General features: G+C 42.5%; 1 protein-coding gene across 1 annotated transcript; it reads left to right on the top strand.

The window, feature by feature from the left end:
• Window positions 1-814: 814 nt before the first annotated feature.
• FAM120C (family with sequence similarity 120C) lies at window positions 815-26999 on the top strand. Its single transcript, XM_039366056.1, has 16 exons — window positions 815-1625; window positions 5283-5529; window positions 7676-7758; window positions 10930-11058; window positions 11409-11508; window positions 12702-12787; window positions 14831-15147; window positions 15377-15662; window positions 15775-15946; window positions 20199-20448; window positions 21379-21493; window positions 22912-23121; window positions 24604-24805; window positions 25207-25345; window positions 26181-26238; window positions 26718-26999. The coding sequence occupies exons 1-16, from the start codon at window positions 1023-1025 to the stop codon at window positions 26997-26999; spliced, it is 3279 nt and encodes a 1092-aa protein (XP_039221990.1). The 5' UTR covers window positions 815-1022.
• Window positions 27000-27333: the final 334 nt, after the last annotated feature.

Below are 27333 nucleotides of genomic sequence, written 5' to 3'. Positions count from 1 at the left end.
AAAACCAGGCAGCTCCGCCGCCTTCTGGTGGGGGGGGGGTTACGTCCGAGTAAGCAAGACTGCATGGGAGGATCGGTAGGCCCCGCGAGTTTTTAAGAAAAAGGACGCGAAAAGAGGAGAGCAGAAAATAATGTCACCCTTCCTTTCAACATGGCGCCCGGGACGACACTCTGGGGACCAGCGGGGAGGAACACATCTGCAACCCTGAAAAAGGAGGTGACAGACTACATCTCCCAACATGCCAAGCGCCATGCTAATATGGCTGAGGCGCAGCTCGAATGAAGAGCTTGCCGTTCTTTTCCCTTCTTAGGTGGCGGTCTCATCCCGCGTGTAGAACTAGGTCATGCTCCTGAGGGGCGGTAGAGGGCACCTACGTGGCAGAGACAAAAAAAAAAATGTAGGACGGATTTACGTTATGCGCAGAGATTGCTGGAAGTTGTAGTATTTTCAAAGCCATGTTTGGAATAATTGTTTTGACTTCCGCACCTAGCATGTGGCCGTATAACGTCACGGAAGACGGGTTCTTTCAAAAAAAGATGGTGGACGTCTGAAGTCCTCGGGAGTTGTAGTTTTAATTTACTTTGTCCGCAACATAGATTTTACGGGGGGGGGGATGCTTTTCTTCAATGGGACTACAAACCCCATAAATCTATGCGACGCCAGGAAACCACGAAGAAAACTTTACAACATGGCGGTTCTTGCTTTCTTTCGGGACTTGTAGTCCCACTGTGTGCTGACTAATAGGTAGCGGATTCAAATAAAACTACAACTCCCAATGAGCTACCGTCTAAACTGAGGAAAAGGAGGAGGGAAGAGGAGGAGGAGGAGGAGGAGGAGAAGAAGAAAGCTACAATATGGCGGTTGCATCCATTCCTCAGATCTGGGAACTGTAAGAAGCGAAGCCCCAGGAGCTGGAACAGCTTGGACTGTGCCAGGTCCTGGTTTCGGGGTGCCAGCCCCTCCTCAGCCTTCCCTGTTTGCCCCAGTGGACGTGGGCCGGATCCCCACAGTTGTGCACAGCCATGGGAGTGCAAGGCTTCCAAGAGTTCGTGGAAAAGCGTTGCCCAGGGGCAGTGGTGCCCGTGGACCTACTGAAACTGGCACGGGCTGTAGGGGGCCGGGGAGGCGGGGGCCCTGCCTACTGTACCACCTTCCACCCACCAGCTGGCTACCCCTATCCTGCCGGGGCTGCACCGGGACTGGCACCCATGGTTGGTGCTAGCCCTTACCCACACTCCCAGCATGCAGGGGGGTTGGCACCCCCAGCGCCATGCCCAGCTCGGCTTCTGGTGGATGCTGATTCTGCTTTGCAGCGTCTGTACGGTGGCTACCAGACAGACTGGGTGTGCGGAGGCCAGTGGAATGCAATGGTGGGTTACTTGGCTGCCCTTTCACAGGCTTGCCTGTACCAAGGTGGGCTGGAGTTAGCTGTCATCTTCAATGGAGGGCTTGGCAAGGAGAGGCTGCCTGAGTGGGCCAGGAAGACCCAGGCTGAGAGACAGACAGCTCAGCTAATTGCAGGGCATGTGGGCAACAAAGGTACCCCTCCACCGAGAGCCTGGTTTCTTCCTCCTGCCTGCTTGGGGCATTGTGTACGTCTGGCCATGATTCGATTCCGGGTTAAGGTAAGGTTCTATGGTAATCTCAAATACTCATATCGTATCCCTATAGAATTCTGTTTCTTCTGTCGTGACCATCTGTTTTGGATCTTGCATCTCTGTTACTCTATTTCTCCACTTAGATGTAATTTTATCTATATTTAGAGTGAAGTATTGTTTCTTTGCAGCCACAATATTTTCAAGCTTCATTCAATTTCAGATTTCTGTGTCTTTTGTTGCGACTGGCATTTCTGAAGTATTCTTACTAATTTTAATTTCCTCCCTTAAATAAAATGATTTTTCAAATAAAATTTTATTGTTTTTAAAATAGTAACAGAAAAAGAATAAAAACAGACACAAAAAGACATATAATAAAAATACATATCAAGTACTTTAATTTTTTTTAAAAAATAGAACAAAAAATGTATGTTGCAATAAACAAATACAATTCTATATATAATTAATGTAAATATTCATACACACACACATTTCTAATGCATTTATATAGCTATGATGCTTTTTTAATTTACTGTAGTTTTGCATAAATGAGTTCCATATTTCCACTATCTTTATTGATACAAAGTTTATGTCTATGTGCAATCTGTTCACAGCAGCAAGTATAATCACATCTTCATTCCTTATCATTTATGTTGCTGAAATCTCTGAGATCTGCTGTTCAATTGTCCTTCAGGCTATTTTCCAGTTGTTCTGTTAGGAGAAAAATAGCATCTGAATCAATGTGCATATAAGAAATAAACATTGCATCTCAGAATGTGGTTCATCCACTTTCAAGTTCAGAGTTTAGCCTTCTAAAGGAATCTATATAGCTTATGTTTATGCTACCTTGTCCCACACAACACATCTTTTTTACCATTTCAGTCTTTTGTCATTCTGAAATAATATGCTTTTGCTAAGAATAAAACATGGTTTATCAGCAAGAAAGTAATTCTTCCATATTTTGAGCCACTCATGTGAGCAGCTGTTTATCAAATTTATACCATTACTTTCTGAATCACATGTTTAGATTATAAGCCTGCCATAATGTGCCTTTTCTCCATGACATGCTAATAACGAAACTGTCCCTTAATTTTTAAGGTATAAGATTATTCCTTCCTTCAGAATGAATGTTAATGTTTTTGAAGCTGCAATGATTGGTATTCGTTTTACATTCATGTGCAGGGCAGACCTCAGCATAAGAATCTTCTGTGTAATGATATATGTGTTCCTTTTGGGGCAAAAATAATGACGAGATTGTTTGCATCATAAATCTCACCTTTAGTAAATTGGGAAGAGTCACTTGTTCTGGAATACTCTATTTTTCCTGCTAAGTTGCACAAGAAGAAGAGACTTGATCGAAGGGAGAGCTGAGATGCTCTTATTCAAGGTGTCCTGTAGAAAAAAAAAAACAGAGGAAATAGAATAGAAGAGCAGCATCAAGTACAGGGAAAAATAAGTAGGAGCTTCCCCTAGGGAAGCTGATGGAACATAGTGCACTATGAGAGGGAGCCGGCTAATCCTTGCCCCTCAACCACAACTCGGTTGATGATCATAAGCAAATGAGGCTCCTGCTTCTGCTTTTCAACAACTCTTTGATGTTAGAAGATGACAAAGTATATCCTAGTTGGAGAACAGGAGTATCATAGAAGACAAGATGTTCGTTAAATCTTGAAAATTCCAATTTTTTTACTTTCTCTAGCATACACACACACACACACACACACACACACCTTAAATTCAGATGCAAAACAAGTAAAGGCAAGCCTAAAGTCATTGTATACCCAACATTTAGGCTTTATATGTTATCAGGCTTTTCTAAGGGCTGATCAGCAAGTTTTTTCACATTTGAAGAATACCAGTGCTGCAGAATCACATGCCTATGGGGATTTGGAGTTTCACTGACTTCACAAATTAAATCTAGACACACTGTAAATCCTATCGTTTATGTTCAACAGATATTATTGACTTATACTCTGGGTGAATATGTAATCCTAATTAGTTTTTGTCATATAGTTATCTATAACCTACTTGAGGCCAAGTGTGAATTTGCAAGCAAAGGCCTGGAAATTAGCTGAGATTGAAGGAGCATTAGAAACAGCTGACCTGAAATATAAAGAATTTAGATATGAGTTACTTATAATATGATCAGTTGTTTGTATGTATGTGTTTACAGTGCCACTTTGAACATCTTTAGAAAAGCATTTTTAAATATATTTGGTATAATCTAATTAACAGAACCACTTTTTACTGAAATGTGTACTTGAATTTTTCCACTTAAATCAGGAGGAAATAAATATGTTCAACTTGAATATATTTCTAGTTTATTGGTGAAGGGAATGAACTGATTTCTTTTAGATTCTATTAATGTTAGTTATGGTGTATTTTACAGGTTAAGGATTCATGTTTCTTTTTTTCTAGAGAACCAGTTCTACATGTACACATTATTCTCTTGGTTTATGTTAATAGCAACCCCCATATGATATAGATTTGGTACAGATATTCCTCAACTTACAACTACAATAGAGGTCAAAATTTCTGTTACTAAGCAAGACAGTTGTTAAGTGAATTTTGCTCCATTTTACGACCTTTCTTATCACAGTTGTTAAGAAAATCATTGCTAAGTACAACTTAGACTTAGAGTAGACAGTGGGAAAAGTTGTACTTTTGTACAACTGAAAACAATGTGTTTGAATACAAAGCACTAGAAAATGAAGTATGCACCATGAAATTTAGACACCTGTTAGACTAGTCACTGAGATGTTATACTATTGAAAACCTTTAGAAGAAATGTCCCCTCAGGTTCCTCTAAATCTTTTTTTAAGTTCTTAAAGAAAAAGCTTGTGTTCTTTGAGCTGAAGAATAGACTTATTCTGTAATATTTAGCATTATTATGGCCATAAAGACTTTTAAGATCCACAGTCTTTTTGCTCTTCTGTAGTTTCATTCTTAGGATTCTGATATTCTACCTTTTTTCAGTTAGGACTATAATTTGACTGTAACAGACCTAATAACCAAAGTTGTGCTATCTTTTGAATGGTATTTTCAATGGCTATATCTACACTATTAGCTAAGAAAGAAGACAGTAATTCGAAAAAGTAGTAGCATAAAAATAACATATATCAATGTTTCAATTGCTTTTTTCTGATGGTTACATTAATTTCAATCCCCTCCCCAAACATCCGTCATACAAATAGCCTGCCACAAACAAAAAGTTCTAAACACACAAAATAACAATAGTTATTCAGCATCCAGGACAGCATATCAACAACAAGAAGAGTACAGATTTCCTCAAGCTTACTGGGCTCAGATGAAGGCACAAGACTAATTTGCCTCAACCATTTAATTTTCATAGGCTATATGTTTCTAAATACTACATGTACCTGCTTACTACAACTCATAAATTTGGAAAACCTTCCTCCATGAATTTGTTCAGCTTTTTTAAAAAAAAATAATACTATCTGATCATAAAGAGTTGAACACAAATGAAATATTTCCGTGACCCCCCAGGTATTTTGCTGTAAAGGCCTTTGGAGTGTTCCCATGCCATGATCCACAGCTTCCAGCTTCTGAAGAGTGAGAAGCAGGGGAAAAAAAGATAAAATCAAGAAATGAATTATTTCAAAGCAAGTACTTTATTGCAAGCTTGCAACGTCTTTGTACTCATCCATGTCCTTTTATTCCTTTCAGGTGTTCCAGAGCCTGGAGGATCATCATCAGGAAGTGGTGTCTTTCTTTCGGGAGAATGGCTTTCATGGGCTAATTGCCCATGACTCGGAATATGCTCTCTGCAACATACCTTCCTACTATAGTTCCCATGCCCTGAAGCTGAGCTGGAATGGCAAAAACCTCACCACTAACCAGTTCCTTATGCAAGAGGTGGCCAAGCAGCTGGGACTCAAGCTGAACAGTTTTCCTATATTTGCTGCCTTGTTGGGTAAATTGAAACTGGTTAGCCTTACATATCATGTTAGATCATAGTTTGTTGTAACCATGGTTTATAAAAAGCTATAGCAGGGGTATCAAACTCAATTTCATTGAGGGCCGCATCAGCATTGCGGTTGCCCTTGGGGGGCCAGGTGGGTGTGACCAGGGTGGGTGTGGCCTACTGGGTGGGCATGGATGGAGTGGGTGTGGCCTACTGGGTGGGCATGGCCAGCTTTACATTGTTTGTGTCAAGGGTGCCTGTGGGGGCCTGGGCAGGAATGGGATAGATCTGAGGGTCTCTGGCAGAAGGGGGTGGGACCGGGGCAAGCGCCAAGGCATGGTCCATTTCTTCATTCCACACAAAGGGTGACACCTCCCCGGCATGCAGCCAGGGGGCAGGGCCGACATGGCAGGGGCTGGTTCCTCGCTGTTTCTACACCAGGGCTTTTCAACCTTTTCACCCATTGTACCACTTTTAGAATATGGCAATATCCGAGTACCACCAGTCGCCTAGCAAGGTGTCAAAAACTTGATGACAAAAAAAAGGAAAAAAAGTGATGAAGTACAGGTAGTCCTCGACTTACAACAGTTCACTTAGTGACTGTTCGAAGTTACAATAGCCCTGAAAAAAGTGCCCCCCAAGCCACAGCCGAGCAAGACACCTGCCTGCCCACCCGGCGGCGCTCTTTCTCCTGTCCGAGGTTTTCATTGTTGTGAGCATTTCTGTTGAGGATTGGCAGCGGGGGTGGGGTGGGGGGAGTGTTTGGTTTTTATTCCCCCTGTCTGCTGGGTGGTTGCAGCAGGTTTTGGTCACCTCACATGACCCTAGGACACTCTGACCGCCATAAATATGAATCAGTTGCCAAGCATCTGAATGTAAATCACAAGACCCTGGAGATGCTGCAACATTCCAGCTGATCGGCGCTTCTTCTGGGCTCAGCAGAAGCGCCAGGATCAGCGCTGAGCTCCAGTTGGAGCCTGGCACTGATCCTGGTGTTTCCACTGAGCCCTGACAGCCCCGAAGAAGCGTTGATCCTGGCGCTTCCGCTAAGCCCCGATAGCCCTGCAGCTCCAGCCATCTCTCGCTCAGGCTTGTGTGGTGCTGCCACCGGTTCAGCTCATTCCCCTCTCCCGCTACCACTTTTCTAGGATGGTCGCGTACCACCTGCCAGGTGCCAATGTACCACAGGTGGTACCTGTACCACTGGTTGAAAAGCCTTGTTCTAGGTGGCCTTGTGGAGCTAAGATTGAATGCGTTTCAGCATAGATGGCCACCACAAAATTGTACATTGGCTCCTGGCTGGCCTGGGCCAAGGCCAAGGCAGCGGAGGCCGTTCCCTCACTGTTTCCAGGATGGCTTTGTGGGCCACATGAAACCACTTCGCGGGCTACATCCGGCCCCCGGGCCTTGTGTTTGATATGTCTGAGCTATAGTGATTAGAAAAATGCAGCTTTTCAGTGTGCATTGCTGTTTTATTTTTTTTCTTTCCTAAATGTATGTGAAAGAGCATAACTTTTTTCCCATGTTGTCAGATGAAAAAAAAAATAGGTTGCTGCTAGCTTGTAATATTCTCAAGGGCAAGGATGTCACATTTGCAAAATCCCTGATCTTAACTCTAGTCTTTTTACTGGAGTAGGGGCATCTCTATTCTTCATAATCTTTAAATAGTATGGTATACATTAAATTCTTGCTGTTATTTAAAATGTTTAGTATCATTAATTATCAGATCTGGAATTTAAAAAAAAAACAGGTTGGGAGGGTTACATATGTCTAGAGATTAGAAGAAATTGCTGCTATCTAGAAAGCAGAATATGATCTGAAATGATTCAAACTGAGCCACGTTTTATGAAGACTAACTAACCATCCTGAATCAAAAAAAGAGCTTCAGCTTTAACCAAAATAACATAATTCAATCACTTTGCTGTATTCTGAAGTTCAATATTGAAGTACAGATGCTCTGTTTGCAGAGTTTCAGACTTGGGATTCTCAGTATACTGTTCAAGATTTTTCTCCTCTTGCGAAACATAATTTGCAAATTCTTCACTTTAAATTCTATAACACTTTCTGTTGATTTCCATTTTGGGGGGAAGGAAAGGAGGGCTTGAATTCCATTCCTGTTGCTGACTGTCTATTACTGTACCTTTCCCCCTCTCAGGGAACCACATTCTTCCCGATGAGGACCTGGCTGCTTTCCATTGGAGTCTTCTTGGACCGGACCACCCGCTCGCTTCACTTAAGGTGACACTACCCCCTCCTTGTCCTGTCCGAAGGGCAGCAAGGCAGGAATTGAAAGAACTGCAGAGTCGTTGCCCAAAGAACTACTCGAGGGTTGTCTGGATTCTAAGCTGTCTCTGGCTTTCAGAAATAGCATCCTAATGGGAGGAGTGAGGAAATTTAGCAGTCAGTTCTAAGAAACAATTGCAGTCTTATATTGTGTTTACCTGAAGAAAGCTATGGTTTTTTCCCCCAAATAATGTATCTTTGAAATGAAAGGATCATCTTAAATACAACAAGAGATGATAATGGATATATATATGTGTGTGTGTGTGTTTTCTGAGGTTTTCGCGGGTGTTTGTATGTAGGTCTTTGGTTATTCGGGTTTTCTCCCGCGTCAAATTGGAAATGTCTTGGCGACGTTTCGACGAAGTCTCATTCGTCATCTTCAGGCTGGTGTTTTCGGCTTCGTGCTTCTAGGAGCAATGTGTGATTGTAGCTGTTTCTTCCTTTTAACTGCCAGTGGGGGTATGAACTGATTGGATGAGAGCTTGGCTATGTTCTGATTGGATGGAGGTGTGTTCTGATTGGTAAGAGCTTGGCTGTGCTCTGATTGGTTGGGGGAGTGTTCTGTTTGGGTGGGGGCAACTCAGACTAACCTGAGCACAACAAAGCCCCCACCCAAACAGAACACTCCCCCAACCAATCAGAGCACAGCCAACCCCCCATCCAATCAGAGCACAGCCAAGCTCCTAACCAATCAGAACACACCTCCATCCAATCAGAACACAGCCAAGCTCTCATCCAATCAGTTCATACCCCCACTGGCAGTTAAAAGGAAGAAACAGCTACAATCACACATTGCTCCTAGAAGCACGAAGCCGAAAACACCAGCCTGAAGATGATGAATGAGACTTAGTTGAAACGTCGCCAAGACACTTCCAATTTTACGCGGGAGAAAACCCGAATAACCAAAGACCTACATATATATAGATATAGATATATAGATATATAGATAGATATAGATACATACATACATACATACATACACACACATTTATGTGAAATGTGTAAATGAAGTGTCACAATTGTCAGTTCTTAAAAAAATGGAAAGATTTGTCTAATACTTAAAAAACAAAGAATTTCAGGAAGAAATAGAGGAAAAAATAGAGGATTGAACTAGATTTAAGAAATAGAATCAGTTGGGCATATTCATAGTGTTTCTCTAGCAGGACTGGAAAAACAAGATTTGTGTTGCTTTTTCTCTGCATTATAGTTATAGTTTTGTGTAGCTCTACAGCTTTGGCTGGGAGATAGCTGTAACCACAGACAGAGCAGGAATAAACAGGTCACATTTCTGGCATGGATTATTGCCGTCTTCTCTGCCTGATGCTCTCTAGTGTGACCATGTGCTGGAGACAAGTAGAGCTATAGTTAATATCACAGGGGAGGTTGCAAAAGATTGAGTCACTGAATTGTTTGGTGTGCCTGACCTCCTCCAGTTTACCCAGGTAGTCCTCGACTTAACAGCCACGATTGGAACCAGAATTTCCATTGTTTAAACAAAGTGGTTGTTGTGAGTCGCACATGATTTTATGATCTTTTTTACCAGGGTTGTTAAATCACTACAGTTGTTAAGTGAATGACATGGTTGTTAAACAAATCCAGCTTCCATTTACTTTGCTTGTCAGAAGCTAGCTGGGAAGGCTGCAAATGGCAATCACAGGATCCCAGAATGCTGCAACCATGGTAAATATATGCTGGTTGTAAAGTGCCTGAATTTTGATCACATGATTGAGGGGAATGTTTTGACAGTCATAACTGCAAGGACTAGTTGTAAGTCATTTTTTTTCCAGTGTAACTTCAAAGGGTCACTAAATGAACGGTTGTAAGTTAAGAACTACCTATATTGGTCACTGAGAATGAATTTAAAAAACAGCTAAGCCAATTCACATCTGATGCTGCAAGCAGCCCAATGTACCACCATGTGACTGTTAGCTACAGTATTTTTCCTCATTTAAAAATATCATCATTGTCTATGGTGAAGATTTAATTGTAATGTTACAGTATAAATATACAGAGGATTTAAAGCAATTTAAATAATCACAACAGTAAAATCAAATTCATGACTGATGTTTGGCCAAAAGTTTGATTTGACAGAAAAGCATTAACTAGATTGTTTTGGTTAGAAAGCTTTTGGTTTGAAAAGAGGAATCCGTTACTGAGAAGACCTGTTCTGCAATCCTAAAAATGATAGGTGGACATTTGGAGAAGCCATTTTATGATGTTTTTAGAGTTCCTAAATCAACATTTTAACACTTCATTAATAAGCAAGAGTACTGTATCTCATTGAGAGAGTACTCTTCTGGAATATTACATGTTTACATAAGATAGATAGACAGAAAGACAGACAACCTTTATTGTCATTTTTTACTGTTGGCACAATGGCCCACATTAACAATGAAATTTAGTTGCTTGCTCTCAAAGTGTACGCATACATAACACATTTAAACATACTATATACAACATATATATCGACCTACACCCTTACATATAAGTAACATATAAATATTAATCACTGTCCATCTTGAATGCATAACGGAAGGAGGAAGCTTTAGAGTTCACAAGGTTACTACTGTATGGAACAAAACTGTGACTGAATCTGGATATTCTGCTTCGGATACCACGAAGCCTCCTCCCAGAAGGTAACAAGGAAAACAGGTCGTGGAGAGGATGTGTAGTGTTCCAGACAATCTTGCGGACTCTGCTCAAGCTATGCTTATGTGCTATGTCCTGGATGGAAGGGAGGGAACTGCCAAAAATCTTTTCAGGCGTTCTCACCACTCTCTGCACCACCTTCCTGTCTGAAGCAGTGAAGTTTCCAAACCAGACTGTGATGTTGAATGAATGTCTTGATACCTTGAAGTAAAATCCTGACTCCAATGTAGAGTTGAGCTGAGGTTCCATTGTATGTCAGCAGACATAAGGAATCCATAGAGAGAGTTAGTCTATGATACCAATATTTTCTGATCATTGGCTGATGAGGCGGGGGAATTTTCCTATTCTGTTCTTCAAACTAATTGTACTATCGGTAATTGTAGTTGTTCAGCTCTTTAAACCATAAGAGTTGTTACTGTGTTGCCTTTTGTCTTCACTGAAACTTTTGTCTAGGTGTATGCTTCTTGTTGGTTCTAGGTGCGTGCCCATCAGTTGGTCCTCCCACCCTGTGATGTGGTCATCAAGGCTGTATCTGAATACGTCGGTGCCATCAAAAATCCCACTGGCCTGGATGTAATAGGGAGAGATGTCTTCAAACATTCCCAGGTGAGATGAGAATCGTGGAGATAAGTCTAGACTAGTATCAGGCTTAATATGTATATAGCATAAAAGTTACAAAGAGAAAGAGAGAAAATAGAAGCCAACGTGATGACAGACAACTTCAGTGTTTTTATTTTTTTATAGAAGCCAATGAGTTTCTAGTTTCCTGAGGCGCTTTCTTTCCTTCTGCTCTATAATTAATATAAATCTTATTTTGTGATTACATTAGAAACAGAGGCGGTAGTGTACAGTACATAGCTAACTATAGTAAGATTTCCACGCAGAATCCTAGGCTGTTGTTGCTGCACTCTTTTTTTTCCTGTCATTTCCATCGTTTCTTTCTCATTCCTCCCCAGTCCAGGACTGAAGATAAAATAGAACGCTTCAAGAAAGCAGTAGACTATTATTCAGTGGCCATGAAAGCACCTACACCAGCCGGCCAATCCCCGTATGTTCGTGAGTATCCAGGCGATGCTGGTCAACTTCACCTCTCTCTCAAGCGTGTTTTCTCCCGCTGGCCAAGAAGGTGAGGCCCTGCCTGATACCTTACAGCATCCTCTGCTGGGAGAGGTCAGGTCTGGATTTAACTCTGAAATTACCTTCTCTTGGCCCAGAGAGAGCTTTTGTGCCTTTTAATAACTACATGGCTGGAAGAGGTTTGGGATCCTTTCTTCAAAATAATGCCATAACAAGTTGGAAGTTCTGGTTTGTTCTTTGTATCATGGTTTACTTAAAGGCACAAAAGCACCTTTCCAAGCCTTATGCTGGTAATCTTACTGGGCCTCTCCTGGATCCTGCAGTCAGAGATCATAGTACACTATTCTTAATAGTCATCCTTACTGTCCATTATTATGTGTTTAATTTTACAATGCAGAAAGATTGTACAGAGAATGTATTTAAGCAATTAGGACATAATTGGCCCAAACGCCCCTTGATCCAGTATTCTTTAAGATACCCCCAGTATCTTAAAGAATTCGGTCATCTATTAAAAATCAACAAGGGGTTTGTTGATTAACCACTAGTTTTATGCTCCCTTAGATATCTATTGTTGGATTCAATGGCTGGGAGTTGCCTTTTTAGTCCATATTGTTGCCATTGTATCTGGCTTCTTTCTGTCCTGTTTCTGTCACCATCCTTTACTAGGAAACTTGGTCAAGTGTGTGAGAACCACTCTCCTAAAACAGTTCCCAAATAATGTTCTACGGGATCCTGCACTTCCAAGCTCCTCAAGGATTTTTTTCAGAGATAAATGGTAATGGGGGACAAAGCACCCTTCACTCTAATTTCAGTTTCATGTGGGACAACCAGTAAACTTGCTGTGTCCCGCTGTTATTCTCTATGACTTCAGGATATCCTCTAATCTATACCAAGAAATCTGATGCACTGCTCAGGCTTTTGGGGGTAGAGTTGCCTACGTATAAAGAGTTGCCCATGGGTACCATCACTAAACAACAGAAAATACAAGGCTGATTATGCTTCAGACAATGAAGATATGATTCCCATGCATAACTTCTGTCTGAAGTGTTTTTTTATCTACGCCCCAATTTAATTGACTTCTGTACTGGCAGAAGTCTCTACTCGGGGTATCCTGATAGTAATGTTGGGCTACTGTTTTTTTAATATAACAAGGTTCCCATTCTTTGTTTCAGTCCCAGCCTTCGGGCCTAACCACTTTGGAGGGCCAGCACCTCTGAACCGCAATCCAATGGTATCACTTCCTTCTGGGAAGGCTATGGTAAGTGCTCAGAATTGTTTTAGGCAGATGTTAAATTTAGAGTGAGATTCCCTTACTGCATCCATCTAGAATGTTAATGTTCATTGGATTAGAGCAGGGGTTCTCAACCTTGGCAACTTTAAGACTTGTCGACTTCAAAGCTGGCTGAGGAATTCTGGGAATTGAAGTCCACAAGTCTTAAAGTTGCCAAGGTTGAGAACCCCTGGGTTAGAGAAAGCCCTGTTGGTCCTTTTAGGCCCAAGCTACAACAGAGAGATGTAATGTATGCTACACCAGTTGAGATACTGGAGCTTGGCCTGCGTTCTTCAGACAGCAGGTATGTGGAAAAGTCATATTTCTGAATGTTCTTTTTGTTTATATGGCCCACTGCATAGAAGACATTAATGCATCGGGAAGTATCTTTAAGTTGAACTGTTCCCTCTAGCTTATGTTATATAAGCAACAAATATGAAGAGTCATTCAGGAAATTGCATCCCCCTTGCAGATGGGTCTGAAGAGATATTTAAAATGCTACCATATCAATTTGCCTTACTCATGGGACACAAGCATATAACTCCACTAAAGAGAACCGAATTATCTGAATGTAGTGAGCAAATTAGTGAATTATTGTGCATCTGTAGGTAACCTTTTTTTGCTACCATTTTCCAAAGAGTCCCCTGTGCCAGTCCAACCATACCATGGCTGTGTATGTTGCATTGGTGTCTAATAAGCACATGGAAGATATTTGAAACACATGACTGTGGAATCTCAGTACCCTTTCCTTGGAGGGAGGGTACTTTTTCTGTCTGTGGTACGATCTAAACATTTATATATTTGTAAATGTTCTCAGGAGTAAAAAAAATATGCAAGAGGATCTTGAGAGAAGAATGATTTCAGAACCACAGGTAGTTCTCAGTTAATGACCACTCATTCAGTGACCGTTCAAAATTACAATGGCGCTGAGTGAATGGTGGTTACAGCCAGTCTTTGAACTGCTGGTTGTCTCAACTCCCGCCCCCATTGTCATGTGACTGTGATCTGGCTCCATGGCAACCAGCTTGCACTTATGATGGCAATGTCATGCGGTCATGTGATTGCAGTTAGTGACTTTCCCTGCCAACTTCCTACAAGCAAATGGAAAAGCTAAAAGGAAGATTTGCATGATGCTCTAATAACTCCACTCCCCTCCCCCCGCCTGCATACTCTAGCAGTTTTGGATTGTTGTTGATAAATGATGCAGTCACATAAATTCACACTTTACAATCACATCACTTAGCAATGGAAATTCTGATCCCAACCGCCGTTGTAACTCAAGGACTATCTGTATATCGGAGGCTGTTTTGTATTGAGTTAGATCAGTGGTGGCGAACCTATGGCACGTGTGCCAGAGGCAGCACGTGGAGCCCTCTCTGTGGGCACGCGCCATCGCCCCAACACACGTCTCTAAAAGTTCACCATCACTGGCCTAAGGCCAGCCAGCGTGGAGCCACCATTGGGGAGCCCACCATCCCACCCGCCAGAGACCCCCTGGATCTCCCCCCAATCCTGCCCGGCTCCCACAGGTGTCCCTCCCCATAAGCAACATCAAGGTGGCCATGCCCACCCTAGCCATGCCCACCCAATCTGCCATGACTACTGCAGCCACACCCATCCAGTGGCCACGCCCACCCAGTCTGCCAAGCCCACTGTAGCTACGCCTGCTGTGTGGGCCACACCCACCCGGCACACGGCGATACATAAGTGGGTTTTGGGTTGCAGTTTGGGCACTCGGTCTCTAAAAGGTTTGCCATCACTGAGTTAGATCATTGATCCCACTTGGCCAGTACTTTAACTATTATGGTTCAAAGCAGTTCTCCAAGACTTCAGACAGGTCTTTTCTCTTGTCTGCTCTCTGTTTCTGTTTTAATTACAAATGCCAGAGAATTAATCTAAAACCTTCTGAGTGCTGAGGGTCTTTGTTAGTTTCTGTGCTACTGGGCTATGACTCCACCCTACGTTTGAATAAGTAGTTTTGATTGTAGTTGGTCCTCCCCCCCCCACCCTTCTCTTTGCTTCCATCTCCAGTTTGCACCCCAAATGGGGCCAAAGATGCAGTACCAGCCCCCTGTTCCACATGGTGGCATTGCTGCCTCCTCATCTTTCCTTCCGGGTCCTGGTTCCAGTTTTCTCTTCTCACCTCATGGCTTGGCGGACGCAATGCCCTTCCATGAAGATCCTGCCTTGAAGGGTGGTCACTTCAACAACTGGCCTGTATCCTATGATAACTGTCCCACCAAGTTTCCTAACCATCACCTGGGTTCCAAACCTTCCCCATCATCCGGGCCTGGATCTTCACCCTCTTCTTCTTCTGATGGAGAAGAGCACAATGGAGCCAATTCCAAGTGAGTGTAACTTATTGGAGTCTTGTGAGCTTCTTAGCGAACCTTGGGGTGACTGTGATAGTTTGATGGGGGGAAATGGGGAGAACTAGCCAGGTCTCAGACATGCTATATCCTTGTCCTGGGAAAGGAGAGGATTCTGAATAGTTGTACCGTCACGCAGTTGGAAGAAACAAGATTCCTGGATTTTAATCCCATTCTAGGATGACAGTATATCCTTTTCTTCCTCCAGCCACGTTTCTGAAACTGTATCTCGCAAGTCTGGCTGGGAGGATCCTACGGGTGAAAAGATAATGAATCAAGGCTGGGGACAATCACCTGGGAACACTGGCAACTCAGAAAGGACCTTGAGTGGACCTGAAGCCCACATCCCTTCATTGCTCTCTATGGCAACCCGCAACCACATGGACATAACCACCCCACCTTTGCCTCCTGTTGCTCCAGAAGTACTTCGAGTGGCTGAACATAGGCATCGACGGGGGCTTATGTACCCTTTCATCTACCATGTCCTTACCAAGGTGAGGTGGGCAGTGAGCCTTTGCAGTTCTATTAATTGGGTTTCTCTTAGGCGATTTTGAGAACAGTCAGGTGGTTGAGAATCAGTGATCCAGGATTCTCATTTCATTCCAGGGGGAGATCAAAATCCCTGTGTGCATTGAAGACGAATGTAACACTGAACTGCCACCAGCAGTTGTTCTTTTTCGGGCCTCACGGCAGTATGTATACGGTGTCCTCTTCAGTGTGGCTGAGACACAACGGCGAATGGAACGCCTGGCTGTGCGCAAGCGCATTCCCGTGGAAAGTAGGTAACTTTTTCAGACTTTTGTACATGTGTGTACAAGTTCTCATTTAGTGCTAAATCATAGTAATGTCACTTAGCCACAGTATATTAAGTAAGACATAGGGGCTGCATTCTTGTTTACCACATATGAAGCCAAATACAGTAAGCTGCGCATGCTGATCACTGTTTCTAGACTAGAGCTTGGTGTTAAAAATATGGGAGACAAGATCCCCAGAACCTATGTTAGGTAGCTCAGAAGGATGTACCCTGTCCTGGTGGGATTTGCTTGGTTAATAAGACTCCAGGTACAGATCCTATTCCTGCTCCCCTTTTCTCAAGGCAGCTGGGAGTCATTTGAAAGCCTAGTGCTGCCTGGCTGGGGATGGGCTAAGTTTCCTGTGTTTTTAAATGGGAAGATAGAATCCGTGGGATGTAATGTAGCCTCGTCCCTATGCGTCCTTTTTTTTCAGATAGATTACCTATATCAGACATGTCAAATACAAGGCCTGGGGGCCGGATGCGGCCCGCGAAGTGGTTTCATGTGGCCCACAAAGCCATCCTGGAAACAATGAGGGAACGGCCCCCGCTGCCTTGGCCCTGGCCCAGGCCAGCCGGGAGCCAATGTACAATTTTGTGGTGGCCATCTATGCTGAAACACATTCAGTCTTAGCTCCACAAGGCCATCTAGAAACAGCGAGGAACCAGCCCCTGCCGCGTGTTCCCCGCCCCCTGGCTGCATGCTGTGGAGGTGTCACCCTTTGTGAGGAATGAAGAAATAGACCATGCCTTGGCGCTTGCCTCGGTCCCACCCCCTTCTGCCAGAGACCCTCAGACCTGTCCCACTCCTGCACAGGCCCCCACCGGCACTCTTGATGCGAACGATGTAGAGCTGGCCATGCCCACCCAGTAGGCCACACCCACTCCATCCATGCCCACCCAGTAGGCCACACACCCCCTAGCCACACACCCCCAGGGCAACCGGAATGCTGGCCCTCAATGAAATTGAGTTTGACACCCCTGCCATATATGCATACGTGTAAATTGAGTTTCTGCCTTTCAGATAGTGTTGTTATGTTGTTGGGCTTTCCAGTTACCAAATGGAAATGCTAATGTTGCTTTCTTTGTTGGCTTTTCAGAGCAGATTATGAATGCAAAACTTCCTAATTCAGTAGTTTTCCTATAACACTATATGCATATGTGCATTAAGAGTTCTGAAGCCAATTGTCAGAGAGAGAGAGTCTTGTATGTTTTTATGGATTGGGTTGAGATAAATCTGTTGCTATTGCTTCTTTGCTAAGACCTTCTGAGATCTTTGACCAGGCAAATCACAAAGTTTGCTTGCTGTTGGCTGTTCTTTGTTATGGGGATTTTTAAAAGCCATTTTTAATACATTGGGTACTTTAATAGAATCGGAGTGGATTGCCTCTGTGGTTCTAGAACAGAAAACAAGAGGACTAGTGACTTTTTTTGAATTCCCATTGTATTTTAGGGTCAAACCTTTTGAGGGATTTTTTGCCAGAACACAGACTACTTGAAACATGTTAACAAAACTTCTTAGGTTGGCTTTAATTTAAATTCACAACAGAAAGAGCTTTTTTTGTTTTGTTTTGTGCACATCCATATATTCTGGGCCAGCTATTAACCTGCCTTTTTTCTCTTCAATTATTTCATCATAAATGGCTCAGGGACTAGGTTCTGCCTCCTGCTGTATATTTTGGTAGTACCATGGTTGATCTTCACATTTATTGTACATGTTTTGCTTTCCTAGCTGATTTATTTAATCCTGAAAATGAGTCTCATCTTATTTTGTCTGCTTCTATCTACTTTCTTTTCATTTGCATCCCCCAGGTAAGGCCTAGTGCCAAACCAGCTTTTTTCTGCAGCTTGTTCATAATTGGGTGGGCAGCACTTTGTGATGGTCTGTAATCATACCACATAGCTTTGGAATTGATATTCTGGGAGTCTTATGTTTCATAACGTCTCTCCCCTTTATGGAGCCATTTACTCCAGTTGTGATTAGTTTGTTATATGGCAGTGATGGCAAACCTTTTAGAGACCGAGTGCCCAAACTGCAACCCAAAACCCACTTATGTATCGCCGGGTGTCGGGTGGGTGTGGCTCACTCAGCGGGCGTAGCTACAGTGGGCTTGACAGACTGGGTGGGCGTGGCCACTGGATGGGTGTGGCTGCAGTAGTCATGGCAGATTGGGTGGGCATGGCCGGGGTGGGCATGGCCACCTTGATGTTGCTTATGGGGAGGGATACCTGTGGGAGCCGGGCAGGATTGGGCGAGATCCAGGGGGTCTCTGGCGGGTGGGATGGTGGGCTCCCCAATTGTGGCTCCAGGCTGGCTGGCCTTAGGCCAGTGATGGCGAACTTTTAAAGACCACGTGTGCTGGGGCGATGGCATGTGCCCACAGAGAGAGAGCTGCGTGCCACAGGTTTGCCACCATTGTTATATGGCATAAATCCCATAAGTCAGTTGTACATCCTTATATAAAGGAATACTTCATAATATTTATACAGTGAGGAAAATGTTTTTTCCCTCCCTCTTCCTCACTATATAGCATTTTATAATTACCTTGTTCAACTCCAAAAAGTGTGTTTTAATTAGCCTCCCATATTTTAGTGTTACCTTATGTAAATGGCTTCCAATTGCTTAGTACCTTTTGCAGCTAAGTGACATAAGTTGAACACACCATTCAGGAGTCCCTGATACTTTGTTTTCTGTGTTTGATGCTGCATAAAGAAATTGTGTCCTTGTAGTTTCTGGTGGGCATCTGTTTTGCTTTCAGTCTAATTATGGTACCTTTCTTGACTTGTAATAATGGAGTTGAATGCACTGTTTCATGGTGACACCTTTGGTGCAACTTGAAAGACTGGTGCTAGGATTATTGTTTGATGCTGTGGCTATTACATTGTGTATTTTATAGAGTTTCTTGCTTGAGCAGGGGGTTGAACTAGATGACCTCCAAGGTACCTTTCAACTCTGTTATTCTGTTATTCAAACATAAGACATTGGATGAGGTGATCTTATGTCTGGGGAATGCAACAATTTTGGCCTCTTATTTCCATCGAAACCTAAGAAAGTTGTACACATTCTAATTTAGTAACTGATGTTATTTCAAGTCAGTTAAAAAAGATGAAGAAATAGGGATTTCCCTTTGCTTCAGATGTTCAGCTTGAATGATACCCCTGTATTTAGCCATGAAATGGATGTCTAGCTTTTTTTGGCAGCCAAAAACATTTTTGCACAGCAGAGGCTAATATTGTAGCACTTGTAAATCTACAAGTGGCAAGATCAGCAGTAATGGTAATGTTGATGTCTAAAATGGCTCACAAATGGGAATTTGTAAAACATTTCATTTCAAGAAATGCCAGAACTTTACATTTTTCCTCTAGATCAGGGGTGTCAAACTCGCAATGTCATGTGTCATGACATATCACAACTTTTTTGCCATTGCCTGCAGTGGGGTGGGTGCGGTTTCGCTATGATGCATCCAGTCCGCGGGGGTAGGAGAAATCTAGAGGGGTTAGTGTATTAATATATATTTTGAGCATCTGTTGTGATATGTGTTGCTTTTAAGATAATTTTAGTTCAGGCTATGTGGTTCTATGTTTTAACTGTTTTTATGGTTTTTGGTTCTATATGCTGCCCAAAGTCCATTGGGTTTGGGAGGCTATAACAATTTTGAATACATTATAAGCAGAATTAAATTTAAAATAAGAGCAGTGTGTAAATCATGGTGTTATGGTTATTTTACCTCAGGTAACGCGTCAGATTGCCCTGGAATTATCAGATCAACTTAGTCTGTGAGAAAAATAGAATGTTCCAGTATTCCCCATAGTGTTCTGTCCCTTGAAGCCTACAGACATTTCAACAACCTACTCCTTGGCATACTGGATCAGAATTGATATAATGCAAAGAAAAACTGTATGCTCTACTGCAGGGGTCTTCAACTTTGGCCCTTTTATGACTTGTGGACTTCAATTCCCAGAATTCCTCAACTAGTACGCCTGACTGAGGAATTCTGGGAGTTGAAGTCCACAAGTCATAAAAGGGCCAAGTTTGAAGATCCCTCCTGCTCTAGTCTACTGCATTGAACTGTACAATAGAATCATAGCACTGTTTCACATTTTGAGCTTTTAATATATTTTTTGCTGTAAGTGTACATTCATTGAAATACATTTGGCCTAAAATATCTAAGTTTTGTTTCTCATTATACAAACTGGGGAAGTCATTTATCCTAATCAGATGTTCATTCCTATCTAGCTCATCCCGTTATTGTCAAGGAATGGTCGGCGTACAAAGGGAAATCACCCCAGACTCCAGAGTTAGTCTCAGCTCTTGCTTTTCGGGAGTGGACCTGTCCCAACCTCAAGAAGCTCTGGTTGGGCAAAGCAGTGGAAGACAAGAATCGGCGTATGAGAGCATTTCTGGCTTGTATGAAATCAGACACCCCCGGTATGCTCAACCCTGCCAATGTACCGACACATCTACTGCTCATGTGTTGTGTATTACGGTGAGTGGAGCACATCTGAAGAGAAAAGTCAAAAAAGAGTGGCAAGTAACATTGTGTGCTGGGATATGGCTAAGAAGAGCTGTGAGAGATCTGTACTATTGAAAAATCCAGGAATTGGTTGTGGATTGGAGGTAGTAGGTAAGAATGAGATGACAATATCTGAAAATATAAAGGAATAAGCATTATGCAGGAGTTCAGATGTTGAACTGGCAGTGGAAGGGCCCATGTTTTTAGTCCATCCTGAGCCACAGAAACTTAATAGGTGACTTTAGATGAGTCACAGTGTCTCAGCCCAACTCACCTCATCGGTCTTGTGGGGAAAAAATGGAAGGAGGAATTACTATGTAAACCAGTGTTTCTCAACCTTGACCATTTTAAGGCATGTGGACTTCAATTCCCAGAATTCCACAGCCAGCATTAAAATGGTCAAGATTGAGAAACACTGATGTAAACCATCCTGAGCAAATATTAGGATATAAATCTATCATATAAATGTATTTGGGCAAATGAAGGCTTATTGTTATATTTATGTTAGCTTAGTGATTTCCTGCTGTATGTTACTTGAAGATAAAACTACCAAAGCTTACAAGTCAATCTAGAATCATTTCCTGATTTTAAACATAGTGACAAACAATATCTGGACCATTTACTGAGGCACACATTCAGGATATTTGTTCTGCAAATGGGGACTATTTGAAGCATGAAACTTCATTTAGTTCTTTAGCTTTATGGCTCATAACTTTTGCTAACTGAACCTGTCTACCCGTGCTTTTTTGTCAAACTACAAATTCTAGATTTCAACATTAAAAAAAAAAACAATTATAATTTTCTCCAAGGCCCAGCAGTATCCAAAGGTACAAAGTATTGTAAATTTTGATTCTTGTTTAATAATGTTTTTCGTACTTTTATTTGAATTATTCTTTTTTTAAGATACATGATACAGTGGCCTGGAGGCCGGATCCTCCACAGACATGAATTGGATGCTTTCTTGGCCCAGGCTGTGTCTGCTCAGCTATATGAACCAGATCAACTTCAAGAATTGAAGGTTGGGGTTGTTTATCCCTCCTTTATTAGTCCTTGTAGGGGGAATAGGAAAGAAGAGAGAAGATAAGGTTAGAGCAAGGGGGCCGAGAATAGAGAGTGTCCAGGTTTTGCTCTTGCTAATGAAAGGTAAATTCCTCTTACATTTTCACAGGCATAGAATTAGCTGTTTGTTCATGCATCCCTGCTGCCCCTTGCTCATTTCTTCCATTTCTTTTGACTACCATACTGCTTTGGTATCTCAACCCTTCCAGGTTCTACCCTATACAGACTTCATCTTGTTAATCCAGCTGTTCTGATAAAGAACAACTGAATTTGCACAAATGGGTGCTCATACGATGAAATGCTTGTCTGTAAAGAACAATTCCTCACACATAAGAGTACCAAAGTGTGGGGGACAAGGGAGAGGCTGTATTATGATGCACTAGATCTCCTATATGGCAGGGTACATTTCTTTTTGTCAGTCTGCATAAATGATATTGGAATGCTTACGTTTGATGCCTGGTTGCTTAAAAGACACCTAGAAAGGTAGCATAAAAGACAGTATTTTAAGATGTTACAGGACAAATGCTGTAACATTTTTAGTAGAAGTAAAAATGTTCCTCAACCATTTTTTTCTTTGACTGTCACCAGTCCTGCTTTCCTTAAGAGTTCTGTTTGAAGGTCAGTACTGTGCCTTGGTCATGGAATAAAGCCTACTCCTTAATTCTAAAATAAAGGTACAGAGGACTCCTTGAAGCTGGAAGGTCTCTTATACATATTCTAAATATTCTAAATTCTCCCTCCTTCCCTCCCCCCTCAATGGGACGTGGCTTCATTAGAAATGGGTAGAAAGAGGAGTTAGCGGTTCCAAAGTACATGTTCACTGCAGAGGAAATAAATGGCCCTGAGTGTTGTCTGAGAGATGATGCAAAGATGGGAATATTGAATGGAGGTGACCTCTGCCTTAGGAGGTTTTTTCTTGAAGTAAATGCTGTTTTCTCCCCCACCCACCCCCCACCCCACTTGGCTGAACATTCCTCGGTGGTAAAATATGCTTCACACCAGAAGGCCTTATGACTTGAACAAGTGAACAGTGTAATCCATAGCCACTGTGGTGCATTGTAGTTTGTTTTAAACACTTAATGTATCTGGGATGGATGTCGGCCATTATAGACAAACCTGCTTATGTGGAATAGATGCTCAATTTGAAGTTTATACTTTTCTGTTGTAACAATATGATTATAGGGGCGTCTTTGGCTTTGAATTGGAACAGAGGCCTGGGTTGTGCTGCTTCTAATACTGCTGTCTTTGATACTGAAATAGTAGTAATACTGTATCCTGCCTTATAAAGACACTTAAGCTGGATCATGGTCTTGAAGGCCAGAAGAACAGAGGAGAAGGAATGCTAAAGGTTAAGGGATGTTGCTGCTTTCCTTGCAGATTGAGAAACTGGATCCCCGAGGAGTTCAGTTGGCTGCTCTGTTTATGAGTGGAGTGGACACAGCCCTCTTTGCCAATGATGCTTGTGGGCAGCCTGTGCCCTGGGAGCATTGCTGCCCGTGGATCTACTTTGATGGGAAACTCTTTCAAAGCAAACTGATTAAAGCTGTCCGAGAAAAGGCGCCTCTGATAGATCTCTGCGATGGCCAGGTAAGCAGAGAGGCTTTCTGTAGCAAGCAGTTGTTTCTGCTCCTGACTTACGAAGTTGTGGCAGCAATTGTTTCTGGTTTTCATTTGTAGGTGTTCTGATGCACAAGAGAGGGTCCCAATGCTGCATATATGTTATTCTCTCTTAGAAATAACAGCCATTTGAGCAAAGATACAGAAGTTGCTCTCAAATTGCTTTATAAAATGAATTTTTTAAAAAACTAACTTTATAACTTGCTGATATTCCAGATAACATTGTCTTTCAGTTTTGTCTCCGTCATCATTAGCTGAATGTGCACTTTATGTTTATTAGATTGTACACAAAGACAGCAGAAAAACAGTGCTATCATTCTCCTTGGCTTACTGCCCTAAATAAGCCTTGGAGCAAATTGATAGCCCAGCTATCTTTCTTAGCTTGTATAGGATGATCTAAATCAGTGGTTCTCAACCTGTGGGTCGGGACCCCATTTGGGGTTGAACGACCATTTCACGGGGGTCGCCAAACAACGCAGTCCGCCATTTTTTCCCCCCTTTCCTTAGCTGTGCTACTCCCTTTTATTCTATTGGCTTTTGAAAGCCAATAGAATAGACTCTCTTGAATAGAGTCTAATTCTATTGGCTTTCAAAAGCCAATAGGAATTGTCCAGGCTGTCTCTGCCTTGCTAAGCCCGCCAAAAGTCCCATTCTGCAAACGGTGCTGCACCAGTTGACTTACGACCGGTTGAGTAGTCCTTGACTTACGACTGGTTGAGTAGTCCTCGACTTATGACCGGTTGGGGGTTGCGGCATTAAAAAGGTTGAGAACCACTGATCTAACTAAAGTACTTGTGGCCAGCAGAGCAGGCCTGCTGAGGATCCTGTCAGTCAAGGAACTCTGACTGATGAGATCAAGTAGAAGAGCCTTCTCTACTGTGGCCCCAGCCCTCTGGAACTCCCTACCCCCTGGGATATAAGAGCCTGAAGCCCTGGCTCTGCTGGTTGGCCTGGGGGTTCCCAATGGAGGTGGTTACTAGACTAACTTGCTGACCCCACCTCCCCCCTGCGCTTCCTGCTCTCCCTCCGCTCATCTTTTTAATTTCATATTCTCTGCTTCCATTGTTTGTTTTTTTATTGTTTCATTCCTTTACTTTCTCTTTTATTGTTGTACGCTGCCCAGAGCAGCCCCACGGAGAAAGATGGGCAGCAAATAAATGTAATAAATAAAGTGAATCAATGCTCGAATCCTGTTGATTTCAGTGAGAGAGTTGTGGCATAGGATATTATCGGGATGTATCCTCCTTATCCCAATCCCTGTCAGTCTGTGGTATGATTTTTGCTGTGGGCGCTTTGCCTGAGTTGTGCCAAAGGAATATGCCCTGGATTTCTCATCAGTTGCACTTCCTTGATCTTGGAGGATATTAGATAGACTGTAAGAATATGGAGATTTCCCCAGAATTCTACCAGATACCTATTCTGTGTGTTCCCCTTCTATTTGGTCTTGATCAGACCGAGCAGGTATCTAAAGTAGAGAAGATGAGGCAGAGTATTCTGGAAGGCATCAACTTCAATCGCCAGGCTCCTCCACCTCTTCTTCCACCTCCACCCTTTGTGCCCTCTATGGCAGCACCTTTTTATCCAGTGCCTCTTTACCCTCGCACGATTGGATCAATGCAGCCTTCAGCCCCTGGGAGGACTAGAGGCTTCACAGGTGAGTGGTTGAGTTTCAGATGCCTCTACTGGACACATAATTCATATTTATGTGATTCCTATTTTTTTTTAATGTAAAGTCAAAGTTTTAAACAACAAGCTTAATATAGTACCAATATGAGAGTCTTTATTAATACAGTGCTATCCTGGCATGGAATTCTTGGGAATGTTAAATGCTAATTCTCTTATGACTTCCAGCTCATGGTTGTATTTTTAATGTTGAAAGGATGCAGCCTAATGTACAGTTCACCAACAAAAACATGCATGCACATGCTTTCCTCCTCCCCTGTCTCTTCCAACAATAAATTTGATTTATGGACCCTAGGTCTGGGGATAAGCTAATCACCTGTCCCCCTGTCCTTCCGTACTTTTCCTCTGACTGACTGTGCCTTTCCTCTCCAGGACTCCATTCAATCCCACCACAAGGAGGCAAATTGGAAATTGCTGGGATGGTGGTGGGGCAGTGGGCTGGGAGCAAACCTTCTCGGGGACAGGGCTCCTTTGGCATGCAGGTGGTGTCAGTTGGAGGCCCAGGGAAAGGGTAAGTAGCACTTGTAGAATGGCTTTGACTAGCACCGATGGCGTTACCTAGTTAGGGTAATGAAACGTCTGCAAGAAAATAAGCAGGCTCAGAGAGCACCAAGGACCCCCAATTAGTTGCTGCTGGATTCTCTCTCTGTTCCTTATAACCTGTAGAAATGCTAGGGCATCTTGACTACAGGCTACAAGTGGATATTTTGCTCTGGGATTATTATTACTTCAACAGAGCTAAAAGGAGAAAGAATGAAGATGGGAAAGGAAAAAGCATTATTTCTTAAAGATACATTTTTCTTATAGTGACCAAATTTGATGGAAACAGTCAAGGTAGGCTAAATGGCAGTTTCAACTTTCAGCTGACTGTTTCCCGTCCGATGGATGATAACTAATGGAAAGGAAAATACCAAATGAAATAAATGCAGCTATTCGTGTTTAATATTTGTATGTAATGCCAATCTTCTGAGACTCTGACAAATACATCCATGTACATAAAGGACGACCATGGTCTTTAACTTTTATCCATGTTTCAGTTGCTTCCTGAAAAATTGCTTAATGTGAAAAGCAACTTTATCTGGCCACGATTCATATATATCCTGAGTGAAAGGCTCTTTAGAAGTTTCAGTCGCTATGTTTCTCAGCACAGGAAATGTATTTATTTATTGTGAAGAGATTAAATTATTCTAATTAATTAATGTTGGATATTTTAATTATTTTGATCTTGTTCGTAAAATGCTAAGAGTCTATAAGTGATAAAGCAGTGTACACCCAATAAATAAATAGGTGCTCTCTTCTATCAGTGAACTTGAACTTTCAGCTTTTTTTCTTTTCCTGTTCTGCAGTCGTGGCCGTGATGGCCCTGGAAAAATCTCCAAAGGAAACAAGAAAGTAAATAAGCAAGTATGTCTCCCTAAGTATTGTGGAAATTCATTTTATTGTAGTTCTAAGTGAAGAGTTTTTCTCTTTTGCTGATTGATCCATACTGAGTTCTGCATCCACTATGCAACGTTTCCTTAAAGAAGGAATGATCTTTGAAAATGTACAACTGCATACAACAAAAGTCAGCTACACAGCGATTGCTGGCACCAGGGCAATCAGGATTCCGTAAGAGAGTCTCTTCAGAAATCTGGTGTTAATGCATAACAAATATAATCAACCAAAACAATGCAAGATTGCCAAATCCTTTGAAATAGATACAGTATATATTTTGTAAGCTGCCTGAAACTATTCAGAAGTGGATGGCATACAGATTTACAATGTAAAAAAACAAAATCTTACAACATTTGGAAATTTCAGCTCTTCCAGCTGTGTTTTTAATCTTTTATTTGAGTCTTCTGCTTCCTGATTCTTTTTCTAAAGCTGTCCCTTGTGTTTGACAGAGCTTGACCGATGGAACTGCAAAAACGTCCGAATTTGGCAGCAATGGCAGTAGTAGCTGCACCCGACCCCAGTCCCAGTTGAATGGGGATGGAGGCCCCCCCTCCAGAGCCAACGAAGATCCCACTGTTGGAGCATGCCCTTCAGCCACATCACCTTGTGCCTTAGCAAGAGACACTGACTCATGCAATAACAAAAGCCCCTTTTTCGGGACGCTGGGTGGGGACTCTGAACGGTGTCCGGAGAACAAGCTTCCCTTCCCAGTTCTGCAGAAAGAGGAGTGAATAAATGCCGCTGTGGGTCCAATTGGCTGGCAAATGGGGGTGGGGTGAAGTGGGGTGACAAGGGAAAAGATTTTGACCTGCCAAGGATGGGATGGGGAAATTCAGCCCTTCAACCCATTAGTAGAATGTAAATGCAGTCAAGTGCTGGAATGGAATTATTAGCTAGGCAGGGCAGGGACAGGAAGATTGCTGTCTTGATAGCTCACATTACAACACTGGGCTAATTAATCTGATTGCTCTTCTACAGCAGCTATTATGATATTGTGAGGTCAAGCAGCTTGCTAGGACTTTTGTCCCTGCTTTAGAGGATAACATCAGCTTTTTTGCATTCCGC

Source organism: Crotalus tigris, unplaced genomic scaffold (genome assembly GCF_016545835.1).
Source record: "Crotalus tigris isolate CLP2741 ecotype Arizona unplaced genomic scaffold, ASM1654583v1 scf7180000020218.1340706, whole genome shotgun sequence".
In the NCBI taxonomy this organism is placed as follows: Eukaryota; Metazoa; Chordata; class Lepidosauria; order Squamata; family Viperidae; genus Crotalus; species Crotalus tigris.
The sequence above is the reverse complement of the archived record's forward strand: the minus strand, read 5'-3'. Positions and strand labels throughout refer to the sequence as shown.